Here is a 17,722-nt window from a genome sequence, read left to right on the forward strand (position 1 = left end):
CAACGGCGTTGTCTGACTGGATCCTGATGGGACGCCCCTTGTAGCATCATTGACCATGTGGAGAGGCAAAGTCTGATCGCCCGAAGCTCGAGCACATTGATCGGCAGTTGGGATTCTTCCCATGACCAAAGGCCCTGGGCCGACTGTACTCCCTGCACTCCCACCCAAAAGGTCAGACTGGCATCCGTTGTGATCACCGTCCAAAGGGAAGGAAGGAACGGTCTCCCGGACTCAAGTGTGAAATTGAGCGTACGGTACCGCCTCAAAAGTGGCTACCATTAGGTCCAGAACGCACATGCAGAAGCGCAGAGAGGACCACCTGCGGTTCATTAACAACTTCACCTCAGCTTGAAGAGTCTGCAGCTTGTATGAAGGAAGGAAAACTCTCTCGCTTCTGAGGAGTCCAACAGCAAGCCCAGGTACTCCAGGAGTTGAGTCGTCACTAACATCGACTACTTTAATTTCAGCACCCAACCAAACTCCTGGAGAGTGCATGGTGATCACTACATCCTCCCTTAATTCTGAGGTGGAAGCTGCTCTCAGAAGGAGGTCATCTAGGTAACCCACGATTGCGATTCCCACATTGCCTTAACAGTGCCAGAATTGGAACTAGCACTTTGGTAAAAACTCAGGGTGCTGATGCCAAGCCAAAAAGGAGCGCCACAAACTGATAGTGCTCGTCCCCAACTGCAAATCGCAGAAACCTCTGATGCCTGAGGCATATGGGTACATGTAAATACACGTCCTGGATATCCTTACTTGATATCGCCTAACTTGTATCCCAATGAAACCAGTTCGCAAACCCACTGGTCGGACAGTAGAGAGGTCTACTGGGCTGCAAATTCCCGAAGGCGAACCTCCCGCCCCCCAAGAGTTGGGCGGGGGCAAGCCTTCATGCGGTAACCTTTTTGTTCCCAAACTTGTTTGGCTTGCGAAACCAGGGACGCTTTTGTCCTTCAGCAGGCGCCTTGTTGGACTGGGAACGCTTACCTGGCTTCTTACCTTTTCTGGACTGTGGGAGCAACGTGCTCTTCCCACTGGTAACATTTTTAATAATGTCATCCAGCGACGCTCCAAAAAGCCTCCCACCTTGGAAGGGCTTTCTTAGATGCCTGGTCCACAGACCAGCATTTCAGCCAAATCAGGCGCCGTAGCACCACTGCTGATACTCTAGAGAGCAGGGGGGGGACCGTATCCAGGGCCGCATCACAGACACTTAAAGCCATGCACCAACTGGTCTGCCAGCTCTACGCAGACCGGGGTAGACTGTTGCTTCTCCAATTCATGGTGCAGCAGCTTTGCCCATTCAGTAAACGCTTGCGACACCAAGGCCGTGGCCAGCACAGGTCGTAACGAGGGAGGGAGAAGAGAAGAGAAGAGAAGAGAATGACCGGAGATTTTTTTTCAGGAGGCTCTCCTCTTCTTGGGACTGAAAAGGCCTGCTGCGGACTTCCCCATTCCTTGTAGATGAACTTATCAAAATAAGTCAAATACGGAAACACCTTAGGCATGCGGGTCGGTTTGGAGGACCCAAAAGGGACTGAGGTTCCTGCTGCATCCTGTATTTTCAGGGTATCCCGCACTGCAGTGATAAGTGCTCCTACTAGCGCTTTTTCCCGCGCTAACCCGGACAGAGTCAGTCTCGCTGTCCGAACGGTCCTGGTCCGCATCCTCTGACATGTCAGAACAGGGCCCGCTAGTCACCACGGACCCGAGTCTGAATCAGAGCTCTCCCCAGAAGACCGTGGGGGGTACAGGTGCCATTTTTTGCCCCCCTTGTGCTCGCACGCCGCTTCCACCCTGGCAACAAAGGTTTCCAGGACCGCCGAAAAAGCATCCACAGGCACCGCATTTTTTTGCAGGTGAGCCGATTGCAATATGCAGGGAAGGACGCAATCCACTACAGATCCATCACCCGAGCAGTAGGGGGTGGCCATCGGCCACGGCACACTGTGACACTGACAGTAGCCGGTCATATGTGTGCCCCGGAGCATATAGCTCACCGGCCGCCCCTGGACCAGAATGAGGCATGCCGTGGCCGACCCAGCGCGTAGCTAGGGTCTGTTCACGCTTGATGGCCAGGCTGGGGAGACTACAAGGATATATATTATCCAGCCTGTCACCCAGCCCAGCTGTTGATAGATCACAGGATCAAAAATTGTAGAAAAAAATTCCCAGGACCAATGGTCCCCTCAGGGAGCCAGGTCCTTCTCGTACACGAAGCAGAAAAATAACTGAGCTGCAGGAAGCAGGGCGAGGGGCTATAGCCAGTGGGACCACCCCCAGGGCACTGCGGTGCAGTCTTGCTGTTTTTACATGTTCTGCCTAGTCCTCTCCTGAAGGTGGCATGATAACCCTACAGTCAAGAATTAAAGGAGCTGTCCATCAATGAACGAAAGAGAAAATATATAAAAATGTGCAACTTGGAGAGGGAGATGTTGTACCTCCCTCTCTGTGACCCCAGAAATCAGAAGCGACAAGGATTTGGTAATTTCTGATTCCACTTGTTTAACTGGCCATTTGCATCAAGGAAAGCAGCTCATCCAACCGATCTATATCTAAACAGCTGCATTGGAGGCCAGAGGAGAGATTTGGGGCCTCAGATCTCTCCCTAAAGAGGACAGTGTTCATCCCTTGTGATGGCAATAAAGTTATATATAAAAAAGAATTAGTGTAAAAAAAAAAAACAACAAAGTTTTGGATAAATAAAAAAAATTTCAAGTGCCACCCACCAGTGCTTATGCGCAAGACCTGCACGCATATGTAAACTGTGACCGCACCACACTTGTGAGGTAGTGTCGTGAACGTCAGAGCGAGAGCAATAATTCTAGAACCAGACCTCCTCTGTACCGGTAATCTAAAAGCAGAATTATGGAGAAAAAGTACCGGAGTTTTGCTCCCACCTGTGTAATGGCATCTATTTACTCGGCATAACATCATCTTTCATGTTTTGGGTGTTATATTGTGTGCGGAAAAAAAAAAGATCATTAAGTGTATTTAAAAAAAAAAATGCATTTTATTCTCTGGGGCCTTTTTAGATGTATGTGAGAAGTGTCAGAATTTGCCTAGCATTTAAATGGCATAACGCGTAGAAGAAATTTGTCACGCTAATCCGTGTCTTTTCTCGGCAGGTATATTCAATGTATTAGGAGTTCCGGTCACCCAGTGCCCACTGGGGCTTAGCCAAGCTGGACTGCCGCTGGGCATACAGATAGTCTCCTCCCAGTATAATGACCATCTAACGCTGGCCGTCGCCCAACACCTAGAAAAGGCTTTTGGAGGTTGGGCTCTGCCCAGAAATGTTTGACCATTCCGTCCTTTAGAAAATCATCTTTTTTTTTTTTTTGCCGTTTGTTGCTGTCAGACTGTAAATCGGGAGAGGAAGGTTGTAAACTTATTTTACATGACTAGCGATTTTCTAATTGAATTAATTTTCGTGTCACAACACCAACATGTATTTCAGGTGCATCAAATAAAGATGTACAAAGTCTTTCTCAGTGGGTTTTCTCTGTGTAGAAGCAGTGGTCTCTCTGATTCAATCAGATATAGCTATGCAATCAGCACAGAAAATGCTCCCTTTCTGATTGGAGTGCTTGAGCTCCAACGTGCCAGGGGGTGTGTCAGACCTCTGCAGAGAGACCATTGCTTCCACATAAGGAGTAAGGGTCCTCTGCAATATGCTTTTTTTTTTTCTTTTTTTTTTTTCCACAGGCAGAACTTGGTGTTGCAGCCTGACACCCATGGGGGGGGGGGTGTTGCAACCTGGGTCTTACCAGTGCCATTAGATCCTGCCCTCGGCCAGCTCTTCTTCGTGACCATCAGAGAGGGAAAGGAGTAGTGGTGCTAGGAGAAGGGGCGCGGGAGCCCTCTGGTGGTCTAGGAGTTGTATAAAAAGCAAGCTTTGTTGAAGCTTTTAGATCCCGGTCACACCGGTGCAAAACTATTAAAATCGCATGACAAGTTGCACCCTATTGTCCACAATGGAAGCGATCAAATGCGACCATCGGAGTCATGCCGATTTTGAAAGTAGCTCCAGCAGTACTTTTTGCAAGTTCAGGTGCGACTTGCATAGACATCTGTGCATGAAGTTGCACAGATGTCGCACCAACATGCAACTTTGAAATCGTGAAGTCTCCCTGATTTCAAAGTCAGATTTGGTATGACCGAAGACTTAAAAGTACCGTTCAAATACAGCTTGTTGAATTCAGAGCCTAATGGGAGAGCTGATTGCGACTTTTAAGCAACCTGCTAGCAGGCTTATACAGTGAGGGGGGGAGGAGTTTTTGATCCCCTGCTGATTTTGTATGTTTGCCCACTGATAATGAAATGATCAGTCTAATTTTAATGGTCAGTTTATTTTAACAATGAGACAGAACAACAAAGATACATTTGAAAAATGTATAAATTGACTTGCATTTTAATAGTGAAATAAGTATTTGATCTCCTATCAATTCAGCAGGATTTCTGGCTCGCAGGTGTCTTCTATATAGGTAACAAGCTGAGTTTAGAAGCACTCTCAAAGGTAGTGCTCCTAAGCTCAGCTTGTTACCTGTATAAAAGACACCTGTCCACAGAAGCAATCTATCAGATTACAAGCTCTCCACCATGGCCAATACCAAAGAGCTGTCCAAGGATGTCAGGGACAAGATTGTAGACCTACACAAGGCTGGAATGGGCTACAAGACCATCTCCAAGCAGCTAGGTGAGAGGGTGACAACAGTTGGTGCGATTTAAAAAAATGGAAGAAACCCAAAATAACTGTCAATCTCCCTCCCCTGGGGCTCCATGCAAGATCCCACCTTGTGGTGTTTCAATGATCATGGGAACGGTGAAGAATCAGCCCAGAACTACCCAGGAGAATCTGGTCAATGATCTCAGATGGGACCATGGTCACTAAGAGAACAATTGGTAATACACTACGTCGTGAAGTACTGAAATCCTGCAGCGCCTGCAAGGTCCCCCTGCTCAAGAAAGAACATGTACAGGCCCGTCTGAAGTTTGCTAATGGACATCTGAATGATTCAGAGGAGAACTGGGTGAAAGCGTTGTGGTCAGATGAGACCAAAATCAAGCTCTTTGGCATCAAATCAACTGTTATTCTCTCACTGTTAAAATAAACCAACCATTAAAATGATAGACTGATAGTTTGCTCACTGACTAAAGAAATGTACAAAATCAGCAGGGGGTTCAAATACCTTTTTATTTTCCTCCCCTCACTGTGGCAATCTGGGATATTTTTTTTTTGTGACGGACATATCGGACACTTTTGGGACCATTCACATCCACACAGCGGTTGGTGCTATAAAATTGCACTGATTCCTGTGTAAATGTGACTGGGAGGGAAGGGGTTAACACCAGGAGGTGCTGCAGGGGTTAATTATGTTCCCTGGGAGTGATTCTAACTGGAGGGGACTCACAAGGGGAGGAGACCGATAGGTCTCCTCTCCTCTGACAGGACATGGATCTTTGTGTTTACATACACAGATCCACGGTCCTGCCGTGTTCCTTGACAATCGCAGGTGCCCGGCGGACATCGCGTCCGCCGGGTACACGCACCGGGGTCCTGAGCAATGCAGCGGAATGGGAGGATGTCATATGACGCCCGCCCAGGATGGGAGATCCCATCTGCTGGCATCATATTACTATGGGTGGGTAGGGAAGTGGTTAAAGTGACAATTGGCACTCCCATTGGGATCTGTGTTCAACATTGAAAGGCACTTTAAGAGCTTCAAAACAAAGCTGACTGAAAGCACTTTATCAAAACTTTCTGATCTTTTTAAATTGCTCTTATACAAGCTGAAGCCCGTGTGAAGCAGTCCATACAGCTTCATGCCAAGACAAACCAGTTCTTTCCGCACTGGATAGTAGCCTTGTTTAGGGCTGCAGAGATGAGCAGACTGGTTCTCTACACATTTTACTTAAAAGCTGATGCATCATATATATTACTATACTGTTTAGAAAATCACCGGTAATGGGTATTTAAAAACAAAACAAAAACACATTCCAGACAAAGAACCAGAGAGGAGGTAATCCCTCTCTCTCCGACACCCACAAAGCACTTTGAAACATTTCTCCCTGTCTATTTACAATCGATATTAAATGCATATGAATTTGATAAAGCACTATGTATAATAAATAATTGCCCTTTTTTTTTTTAAGTAAATGTCCTCACTTTCTTTTTGTTTTGTTTTTCCAATCCTTTATTTGTTAGTGCTGTTGATCTCCTGCAGCCTCTTCCTGTCTACATGCACTCCAGCAATGGTTGCATGGCATTTGTCAAGGTGGGGTTTTCCAATGGTGACAATAGTGGACCAGGTCTGTGTAACGTGTGTTGAAATAGCCACTTGTAGTCTCTATTGGAAGCCTGTGTGAGAACGCAGAACAAATTGGGGGGGGCAGGGACAGAGTTGTCAACCCAGGAAAAAGTGTCTGAACAAGGACCTTCATGGCAGGATCACCAGGCTTTACGTTAACCATAGGTGTTCAACCTGTAGCCCTCCAGCTGTGGAACTACAAGTCCCATTAAGGAGTTGCAAGGCTCAGACAAGGTACAAGCATGACACACCAAGGCAGAGGCATGATGGGACTTGTAGGTTTGCAACAGCTGGAGATGGGCATTTTGATCATGTGACCGCTGTGATTGTCAATCACCTGATTGGAAAGCAGCCAATCACAAGTTTGCTTTGGACACAGGTTGAGGTAAAAGTGCCAATCACAGTGGCCCTTTACCATGTGATCAGCTGTGTCCAATCACAACCTACCAGTTATTGGCATTCCTTTTTCCTCATGTGCTGTCACAGTGTGAGGAAAGCAGAGCCGGTAACTGACAAGTGTGCCTGGGAGACATTTTACACTGATCATCGGTGCCCACCTCTTCGATGCCCATCAGTGAAGAAGCAAAATTTTCTAACAGAAAAACTTTGAAAAAAGTAGTTTCGTTTTGATCGACGATCCGCCACTTCTGGTGGCTAGGGGCAGACTGGAACAAAGTCATAAATGGCTTTGATCCAGTCTCCTGATTGTAAACACGGAAACAACGTCACAACATCACTTCCTGTTTACTCGGCTGCCAGTGGCGCCAGTTTAAAAAAAAAATATACAGTATTCAGAATCGCTGAAAATAGCGATCTGAATACTTTGAAGTGCAAAGGAGGGATCGGGGGTCTTTTAGACCCCCTGATCCCTCCATAAAGAGTACCTATCACCACCTATTAGAGCCGGTTCACACTGCGGGCGATGCGAGGCGATACGACTCGCCTCGCCCTCGCAAGTCGCCCCCGTTCTGTACAATGGAACCGTTCTGAGAGGAGCGACTCGAGTCGCTCCGACTCAGAAAAAAGGTTCCTGTACTACTTCTGGGCAACCTGGGGGCGACTTGCATTGACTTCTATACAGAAGTCATCTGCAAGTTGCCGCTGAGGTCGCGGCGAGGCAAGTCGGTGTCGCCTCGCATCGCCTGCAGTGTGAACCGGCCCTTACTGTCACAAGAGATGTTTACATTCCTTGTGACAGCAATAAAAGTGATCAAAATATTATTTTTATTTTTTTTAAACACAACTTAATAATATAAGAAAAATGTTTTTTAAAGGGCCCCTGTGCTCGTGAGCTCGCGCAGCAAGAAAACGCATACGGAAATCGCACCCGCATATGTAAACAGTGTTCAAATCACACATGTGAGGTATCGCCTGCGATCGTTGGCGAGAGCAATAATTCTAGCACTAGACCTCCTCTGTAACTCTAACCTGGTAACCGCAAAACATTTTTTAAATGTCGCCAATGGAAATTTTTAGGTACCGTAGTCGCCATTCCACAAGTGTGTGCAATTATAAAGCGTGACATGCATCTATTTACTCGACGTAACATCATCTTTCACATTATACAAAAAAAAAAAGGGCTAACTTAACCGTTTTTTTTTTTTTAATTCATGAAAGTGTCCCCTTTACCAAAAAGTTGCGCTTAAAACACCGCTACACAAATACCGTGTGACATAAAATATTGCAACAATCGCCATTTTATTTTCTGCAAAAAAAATAAATAAAAATATATATATATATATATAAATAAAATGTTTGGGGGCTCCAAAACCCCTTTCACAGGAGGGCATTGGTTGCAGGCACTATAGCGTTAAAAATAGCGCTTGCAATCCACCCTTAAACTGCTGCACCATTGTCTCCAGTGTGAAATCCAGAGGGCTTCCACACTGGAGTGGTGCGCTGGCAGGACGTCAGGAAAAGTCCTGCCAGCAGCTTATTTGGAGCGGTGTGTCTACCGCTGCTCCCCATTGATATCAATGGGGCAGCGCTGCATTACTGCCGGCAAAACAACACTATTGCGGCCGGTTTTAACCCTTCCTCGGCCGCTAGCGGGGGGTAAAATCTTCCCGAAATGCACTGTAAATCCAACGGTAAAACGCTGCTAAAAATAGCGGCGTTTTACCGCAAACGCTATGGGCACGGCAGTGTGAAAGCCTGAATTTTCTAGCAAAAAATACAGATTTTAACTTGTAAACACCAAATGTCAGACGTAGGCTTAGTCATGAAAGGGTTAAATACCACCACCAAAAATTTTTTTTTTAAAAGCGCCATTTGTGTGAAAAAAAAAAATACATCATGAGGGTACACAGTGTTGCATGACAGTGCAATTGCCATTTAAAGTGTAACAGCTGAAAATTGGCCTGGAAGGGGGTGAAAGTGGCCAGTATTGAAGCGGTTAAAGCCCACCTGCCAAGAAGCTTCATATATGTGCCAGGTTGACGGGAAGTGGTTAATGAAAGCTGCAGACTGAGATTTTCCTGTCCTATTGACAAAGTTTCACCAGACAGGAAATTAGAGAGAATATATTAAAAAAATGTTGGATAGTTTCTAGGGACAGATCAACAAGTATATAACAAAGATGTAAAGAGAGAAAAAAATATTCCCTCAGGAGGGCATGGGATTTTAACGGATGTGTTATATACTGTCAAACTGAGGCAAGCACAACCACAGCAGTTTCTAAAGTTATTAAAGGTTTATTGAAAGGTACAGATATAAAACAATAATATCAATGGTCACACATTATTGACCATAGAGGATACTTAATGAACACTATGCGTAAAGACATGTTTCACAAACTGCTTCTTCAAGTCGGCTCGGCATGCATCTATGACATTGTATAGATTACAACAGGGGTTGACAAATTTGCTTTGAATTTAGGAGCCAGTTAAAAATTAGGAGCCAGTTTTTTTTTCAGCTCCCGGGGTAAGGCCACTCATTTTCACCCCTATCCCTAACTCACAATGGAGCACCCAGTCAATAACTCCATTGAAACGCTGTTACATCAGGGGTATGGGCTGACCAGAAAGAGTAAGGCTGGCAACAGATGGAACTGGCTGGCACTGGCAGCCACTGGAAGGCACGTGGAACTGCCAGATGGCACCGACAGGTGACACTGGTTTGGAACTGGCAGGTGGCCCTGGTTGGTGATGGCAGGTGGCCCTGGTTGGTGATGGCAGGTGGCCCTGGTTGGTGATGGCAGGTGGCCCTGGTTGGTGATGGCAGGCGGCCCTGGTTGGCGATGGCACTAGTTGTCACTGGCAGATGGCACTGATTGGCGGTGGCACTGGTTGGTGTTGGCAGATGGCACTGATTGGCGGTGGCACTCGGCACTGGCAGGTGGCACTGGGTGGTGGTTGCAGGTGGTATTGATTGGCGGTGGCACTGGTTGGCACTAGCAGGTGGCACTGATTTGTGGTGGCAGGTGGCACTGATTTGTGGTGGCACTGATTGGCGGTGGCACTGGTTGCCGCTGGCAGGTGGCACTGATTGGTGGTGGCACTGGCAGGTGCCCCTGGTTGGCACTGGCACTGATTGGCGGTGGCAGGTGGCACTGATTGGAGGTGGCACTGGTTGGTGGTGGCAGGTTGTATTGATTGGCGGTGGCACTGGTTGGAGCTGGCAGGTGGCACTGGTTGGTGCTGGCAGGGGGCACTGATTGGCGGTGGCAGATGGCACTGGTTGCCGCTGGCAGGTGGCACTGATTGGTGGTGGCACTGGCAGGTGCCACTGGTTGGCACTGGCACTGATTGGCGGTGGCACTGGTTGGTGGCAGGTGGCACGTTGTATTGATTGGCGGTGGCACTGGTTGGAGCTGGCAGGTGGCACTGGTTGGTGGCAGGTGGTATTGATTGGAGGTGGCACTGATTGGCACTGGCAGGTTTCACACGGAGCACTCTGTTACTGAAATGTAACAGAGGAGCTGGCGGGACCCTGCCGGGGTGTGAAACTGACAAGTAACAGAGAGGTGGATATGTCAGATTTCAGCCTGATGTTGGGGTGGGCGGGACCCGGCCGGGTGGGCGGGACCCGGCCGGGTGGGCGGGACTCAGCAGCTATCAAACACCAGCCAACGATTGGGCTGCTTAAGAAAAGGGGCGGGCCACATACACGTAGCGGCCCGCCCAGATCCCATTGGCTGGTGTTTGATAGCTTGCTGGGTCCCGCCCCCACCGGGTCCCGCCCACCCTGACATCAGGCTGACAGATCCTCCTCTCTCCATTGAGTGTCAGTTTCACACACAGCATGGTGCTGCAGAGTGTGAAGGAGGGAGGAGGAAGGCAGTCAGTGTTAATGCTGCTGCATGTCTGGGGCATCGATAGTGAGTGGGCTGGTGGCAGCTTAGGCGCCAGGTCGCGATTTCTGGTCGCATTGGCGACCTGGCGCCTGGGGTTTGTCGAGCCCTGGATTACAAAAAGTATCAACAGCAGAAAAATACATTTACAAACATTGTATACAAAAAGGGTATATTATATCATTTTCTGCCGTTGATACTTTTTTGTAATCTATACAATGTAATAGATGCAGGCCGAGCCGCCTTGAAGAAGCAGTTTGTGAAACGCGTCGGCTTCTCTGCATAATTAAAGCATCTTTTCGCATTGTGTGCATCACGTATCCGCTATGGTCAATAATGTGTGACCATTGATATTATTGTATTGTTATTTTATATCCGTAACTTTCAATAAATCTTTAATAATTTTAGAAACCATTGTGCTTGTCTCGGTTTGACAGTACATAACACATCCGTTAAAATCCCATGCCCTCCTGAGGGAATATTTTTTCTCTTTACATTTTTTTTTTTTTTTTTTTTAGGAGAAAATCTAGTGGGTTCTTGCCTTACACCCTATTCTACGAAATAAAACACTTTTACTTCTGTCTGTGTTGCTGTTGGAGAGTTCCCCACTCCCACTAATTTACTGTCTGGTAAAAATGTCAGCAGGACAGGAAGTGAAGATAAATTTCTTCAGATATCAGTAAAAAACTCACAGGGACTCCATTCTGCTAATCCCTCGATGAATAGTAAAATAATTCAGCCATCGGGATGAAGAACAAATCCTTTATTAACAAAATGAAAAAAAAGAAGCAAAATTGAACATAATATTATATATTTTAGGACAGCCTTACATTTATTACGCTTAATCAAATGTAATAGGAAATCCTCTCTCTTGTTCCTTCCTCCGATTCTCACATTCCTTTGTCACCTGTTCCACTTTCCTCTGGAGAAGAGCTGGAAAACACAAGATAGTAACAAATAAATGTAGGCAGCCAAGCTACGATTGGTAACACCCTAGGGTGACTATTCCTCAGGGATGACAATGGAGGACCGCCATCGGGATTGTGCTCTCCTCATTGATAGCACACAATTTTTATTTTTTTGCCAGTGTCCATTTACCTGGAAAGGTGAAGGTAATCCAAGCATTATGGATATCGTGAAATCTTGTGACGTACAATTAAGAAATACAAAATATAGCAATTGCACCCCTCCCCTGATGGAAGCTCAATTTCCTAAGACAACAATACAAGGCATATTAGAACCAACACCTAAGGAGAAAAAAAAATAAAAAATAAAAAAAAAGAGTGCTATAAGCAGCTACAAATATAAAAGTGACACTCACCAGAATTCTGATCAACCCACTGCAAGGAGTCCATGTGAGCATTGAGGATTTTACAGATCTGTTGAAGCTGTAAATATAACACAATATATTATTTAAAGTTCATTCAAAACTCTAATTTTCAATAAATATCATAAAAGAATGTATTTTTTTTATCTTGGGGTTTTTTTTTTTTTTCCCCCAGCCTTCAAACTCCATACAAAAATTACCAAGACGTTAGCCTTGCCCTATAATCTAAAGTCTCTATAAGCTAGATCATATAAAAAAAAAAAAAAAAAAAAGACAAAAGTTTCAAACCTATTCTTTTTAACCACTTTCAGACCGGACCATTTTGCTGGTCAATGACCAGAGGTCTTTTTACAATTTGGCACTGCGCTGCTTTAAGCGGACATGCAATGTTGTACCCAAACAAAATTTGCGTCCTTTTTTTCCCCACAAATAGAGCTTTCTTTTAAAGGTATTTGACTGACTGTGCGATTTTTATTTTTTGCGATATAAACGTAAAAAGACCGCAAATTTTGAAAAAAAATGATATTTTCTACTTTTTGTTATTAGAAAAATCCAATAAACTCAATTTTAGTCATACATTTAGGCCAAAATGTATTCAGCCACATGTCTTTGGTAAAAAAAAAGTCAATAACTGTATATTTATTGGTTTGCGCAAAAGTTGTCACATCTACAAACTAAGGTACGTTTTCTGGAATTTACGCAGCTTTTAGTTTACGACTGCCTATCTCATTTCTTGAGGTGCTAAAATGGCAGGGCAGTACAAAACCCCCCCAAATGACCCCATTTTGGAAAGTAGACACCCTAAGGAAATTGATAAGAGGCATGTTGAGCCCATTGAATATTTTATTTTTTTGCCTCAAGCGATTGAATAATGACAAAAAAAAAAAATTATTATTTTTTTTTTTTTTTACACAAAGTTGTCACTAAATGATATATTGCTCACACATGCCATGGTTATATGTGGAATTGTACCCCAAAATACATTCTGCTGCTTCTCCTGAGTACGGGGATACCACATGTGGTCGACTTTTTGGAAGCCTAGCCGCGTACGGGGGCCCCAAAAGCCAAGCACTGCCTTCAGGATTTCTAAGGGCATACATTTGTAATTTCACTCCTCACTACCTATCATAGTTTTGAAGGCCATAAAATGCCAAGATGGCACAAAACACCCACAAATGACCCCATTTTAGAAAGTAGACACCCCAAGCTATTTGCTGAGAGGCATGTTGAGTCCATGGAATATTTTATATTTTGCCACAAGTTGCGAAAAAATTACAAACTTTATTTTTCACAAAGTTGTCACTAAATGATATATTGCTCACACATGCTATGGGCATATGTGAAATGACACCCCAAAATAAATTCTGCTGCTTCTCCTGAGTACAGGGATACCACATGTGTGGGACTTTTTGGGAGCCTAGCCGCGTACGGGGCCCCGAAATCCAAGCACCGCCTTCAGGATTTCTAAGGGTGTAAATTTTTGATTTCACTCCTCACTACCTATCGCCTGACTCTGCGAACGCTGCAGTTATGTGTGTTGTGTTTTGTAAGTGACAGTGATTGATCGATACTGCACTTCGGTGGGCTGGGCTGGGCTTGGCGGAGGGGCTAAACGCAGGTGCTAGCAGGTATCTGGGCTGATCCCGCTAACAATGCGTTTTGGGAAACCTAAACTGCTGACGACGCTAATATAGATCTGATCAGATACTATATTACTAAGGGAGGTGTATGCTTTGCGCGTGGGTGTTAGCGGTACTGGCACTAACCTGACGCTGCCTGGGGCGACGCAGACCTTATCTGACCCTCAAACTTATATCACCCGCCGGGTGATGAGGGGGTTAAACCTTTATTAGGTAATAAATGGCGGGTGCCCTGAAACTATAAAAAAATAACTAACCAACCAGCGTCACCTGTAACAGTTCTATGGTGATCACTGGTGAAAGGGTTAACTAGGGGGCAATCAGGGGGCTTTATGCGGTAGTATATGGGGGTCCCTAGCGCTATAAAAAGCTGCGGCGAACCTAAATACCTATCTGCCTAACTAGCGTCACCTGTGACACTAATACAGCAATCAGAAAAACGATCGCTTATTAGGCTTGGTTCATACTGGAGCGATGCGGGAACGCCGCGAATCCGCAGCGGGTTCCCGCATCGCATGCCTCCCGGCGGCAGTTCACACTGCCCTATGCGAACTGCAGGGAGTGTCAGTGAAATGTTAATGACACCCCCAGATCAGTTCGCATATCGCAGTGCGATCTGCAAACTCAGACAGGAATCGGATCGCATGGTGTGAACACCCATGCGATCCGATTCTGCTGCGGACCAAAAAAAGGGTCTCGTGCGAGTTTGCGGCGGGTGCAATGCGAATTCAGCCATACTATCTGTATGGCTGAACTCGCATCGCACAGAGATTGGATGTGATTTGCACTGCGAATCACATCCGTTCTCATAAACTGCTGCAATGTGAACCCAGCCTTAGTGACACTGGCGACGGGGGGTGATCACGGGGTTAAACCTTTATTGGGGGGGTTAGGGGGGTACCCTAGAGCTAAAGGGGGCTAACCCTAACTGCCCTAACAGTTATTGCAGTCACAAATGACACCAATGCAATAATAAAAAAATAAAAATAAATAAATGCAATTGGTGTCACTGTGACTGGGGGTGCAGGGGTGATTGGGGGGTGATCGGGGGTGAAAGTGTGCCTGGCGTGTTCTACTGTATAGTGTAGTGTTTGTGCAACTCACCGATCCTCTCTCCTCGGTGCCGGAACGAAAAATACCGACACGGAGGAGAGATTACATCACTTCCTCTGCCTGTGTTTACATTACAGGAGAGGAAGTGATGTCATGCTGCAATTCCATTCGTCAGGAGCGATCGCGAGGGGGTGGCCATGAATGAATGGCCGCCCCCTCATCCCGAATCGCTCTGCACGGAATCTGACCGCCGCTGGCACCGGGGGGGGGGGGGGGGCGATCGGGCCCCCCACCCGCGGGAAGGCAGGGACGTACATGTTTGCCCATATACCTGCCCGTGCCATTCTGTCGACGTACATCGTCGTGCGGCGGTCGGCAAGTGGTTAAAGAAGTAAATGCATGTGCGCTGTATATGAAGTAGCCAGGCAGGTTACCCTGTACTATAATAGCCCATCATGCCTTGAACTTTCGCACTGTGGCACAGGCATCACCTGTAGGTACAAGTTCAAAAGCAAAGTTTACTACCACATTAACCACTGCAGCCCTGGATGGTTTTACCCCCTTAATGACCAGGCCATTTTTTTTTTTTTTTTTGCGATACGGCACTGCATTACCAAAATAAAATTGATGTCTTTTTTTTGCCCACAAATAGAGCTCTTTTAGGTATTTGATCACCTCTGCGGTTTTTATTTTTTGCACTATAAACAAAGAGAAGACAATTTTGAGAGAGAATTTTTTTTATATATATATATATATATATATATATATTATAAAGAGAGAGAGAGATTTTTATATATATATATATATATATATATATTATAAAGAGAGAGATTTATATATATATATATATATATATATATATATATATATATATATATATATATATATATATATATATATATATATATATATATATCAATCAAATTTCTTCATCATTTTAGGCTGTGTATTCTGCTGCATGCTTTGATAAAAATAAAAATCAATAAGTGCATATTGGTTTGCACAAATGTCATCGCGTCTATAAACTACGGGATATTTTTGTGGCATCATTATTTATTTTTACTAGTAATGGCGGTGATCAGGGATTTTTTAGAGTGACTGCAACATTGTGGTGGACAAATCGAACACCAAGTGACAATTTTTTTGGGGACCAGTGACACCAATACAGTGGTCAGTGCTAAAAACATGCACGGTCACTGTATGAATGAAACTGGCAGGGAAGGGGGTAACACCGAATTGTTAAAATGTGTACCTAGTTGGTGTTTGCCAACTAGATTATAGAAGGAGAGCCACTACGGAGAGTAAACAAAACTCAATTTTTTGTTGCCAACATCCCAATATATTATATAGTTACAAATAAAAAAGTACCCCACCCAGTACTATGGGACTTTAAGGGCAAACTTTTGAAAACACAATGTTTTGAAACCTGAAAAAATAGATTTTTAAAAACAATGGTGTAAAACGCTGTACATAAAACAGTACATACATTATAGCTGGTGCTTGCTAACTGTGTGGGGATAGTTCTGACTGGGTGAAGACAGAGATCCGTTTTACCTGCTTAGGAGGAACACAAGATCTCTATCTTCTCCTGTCAGAACGGTGATCTGTCTCGTTTACATAGCAGACCGCCATTCTGCCTCTATGGGGGAACAATCACAGGACCTACCGATTGACTCCCTCTGTCCAATCAGCGCACGGTCGCACCTCCAGTGGCGCATACCCCCTAGTGACTACTGCACAAAATAATGCACAGGTATGCGATTTTGCGCAATAGAGCCGACCTACCGCAGTACAAGTACATTAGGCGATAGGCAAGTGGTGAAAGAAATAAAATATGATGAATGAACATGTATTGGAGAGATGTACTGAATTTTTTTTTTTTTTGCCTGAACCCAGATATGATATACAGCTGACTTTTTTCCAAAGAATAGTAGTTGCCTGGCCAATCTCTGGTCTTCATATTCTCTCACTATAGATTTCCTATAATTAAAAACACTGATCCTTCTGCAGAGATTATTGGGGAAAAAATAAAAATAAAAGCCAAGGACTCTCACCGGGTTACTGGAGTCTCCGGGTCCAGCGGATGTGTTCAGATGTTCGATGACATCCTTCAAATCCTGTGACATTCGCTTCAGTTGGGCATCAATGTTTTCTGCCAGTTTGTAACTGTTGGAGAAGAAAGATTATTTGAAATTCTACGGAATGCATTGTGAATTAAAGACATATCCTAAATTAGCAGTGAACTTTAGTACAATATGGTTATATGAATAAAGGAAGGCGAGCGACTGCCATTTTCAGGAGGTCAGCAATGGCCGGGCCCGGTGTTTATGGCTCAACAAGTTCACTTTAAAAAAGTGTTTGCAAACAAAAATTGCACCAGGCACCAATCTACTTTAGCGCTATGCCCCACCCACTGTCCATTCTGGGTCAATGAGTTGAGGTATACAAGATGGTGAAACACCCCACCCAAAAAAAAAGGGGGGGGGGAGGGGTTTACTATTACAGATCAAAGCCATATGCATTTACAATATGCAAGACTGCTGGACCTGAAATAAACTTTTTCACCCAATCTTACGTCTTTTCTCTTTCTTCATCTGCATGCTGGAGGTAGATGGTTCCATTTTGCTCTCTGACCGAGTCCTCTAGAGGGCCCAGGATATCTTCTAGTTCTTTCTGCTGGGAGAGGATGAAATCTAATCCTTGGTCCAATCTAAAAAAAAAAAAAAAAAAGCTGAACTTCAAGTAAACGCAGAGATGAAAACCAAATTACACACATATCAAAAAAGTAAGTACGCCCCTCACATTTGTGTAAATATTTTCTTCTATCTTTTCATGTGACAACACTGAAGAAATGACACTTGTCTACAATGTAAAGTAGTGAGTGTACAGCTTGTATAACAGTGTAGATTTGCTGTCCCCTCAAAATAACTCAACACACAGTCGTTAATGTCTAAGATGGCAACAAAAGTGAGTAGTACACCCCTAAGTGAAAATGTTCAAATTGGGCCCAATTAGCCATTTTCCCTCATCATGTGACTCGTTAGTGTTACAAGGTCTCAGGTGTAAATGGGGAGCAGGTGTGTGATAGCTCTCACTC

At 44.9% G+C, this 17,722-nt stretch overlaps 2 protein-coding genes across 5 annotated transcripts in view; one reads left to right on the plus strand and one right to left on the minus strand.

Annotated features, from left to right (window-relative positions):
* The window catches only part of FAAH2 (fatty acid amide hydrolase 2), a 98,731-nt gene extending 92,575 nt beyond the window's left edge, over positions 1–6,156 (plus strand). Inside the window, exon 10 of the mRNA XM_077465204.1 lies at positions 3,132–6,156. Coding sequence (XP_077321330.1) covers positions 3,132–3,307 — 176 coding nt within the window. The 3' untranslated portion in view covers positions 3,308–6,156. The remainder of the gene's footprint in view (positions 1–3,131) is intronic.
* A 5,197-nt stretch (positions 6,157–11,353) lies between these two features.
* Positions 11,354–17,722, minus strand: part of LOC143952981 (uncharacterized) — a 66,407-nt gene continuing 60,038 nt past the window's right edge. For all 4 annotated transcript variants that reach the window (XM_077465207.1, XM_077465208.1, XM_077465206.1 and 1 more), the window contains exons 8-11: positions 17,201–17,335; positions 16,680–16,791; positions 11,927–11,993; positions 11,354–11,538 (exon numbers count right to left, since the gene is read on the minus strand). In XM_077465207.1, coding sequence (XP_077321333.1) covers positions 11,447–11,538; positions 11,927–11,993; positions 16,680–16,791; positions 17,201–17,335 — 406 coding nt within the window. In that variant the 3' untranslated portion in view covers positions 11,354–11,446. The remainder of the gene's footprint in view (positions 11,539–11,926; positions 11,994–16,679; positions 16,792–17,200; positions 17,336–17,722) is intronic.

The sequence above is a fragment of the Lithobates pipiens genome, unplaced genomic scaffold (genome assembly GCF_037356315.1).
Source record: "Lithobates pipiens isolate NorthernLeopardFrog02 unplaced genomic scaffold, aLitPip1_a1.2 Scaffold_1, whole genome shotgun sequence".
NCBI lineage: Eukaryota > Metazoa > Chordata > Amphibia > Anura > Ranidae > Lithobates > Lithobates pipiens.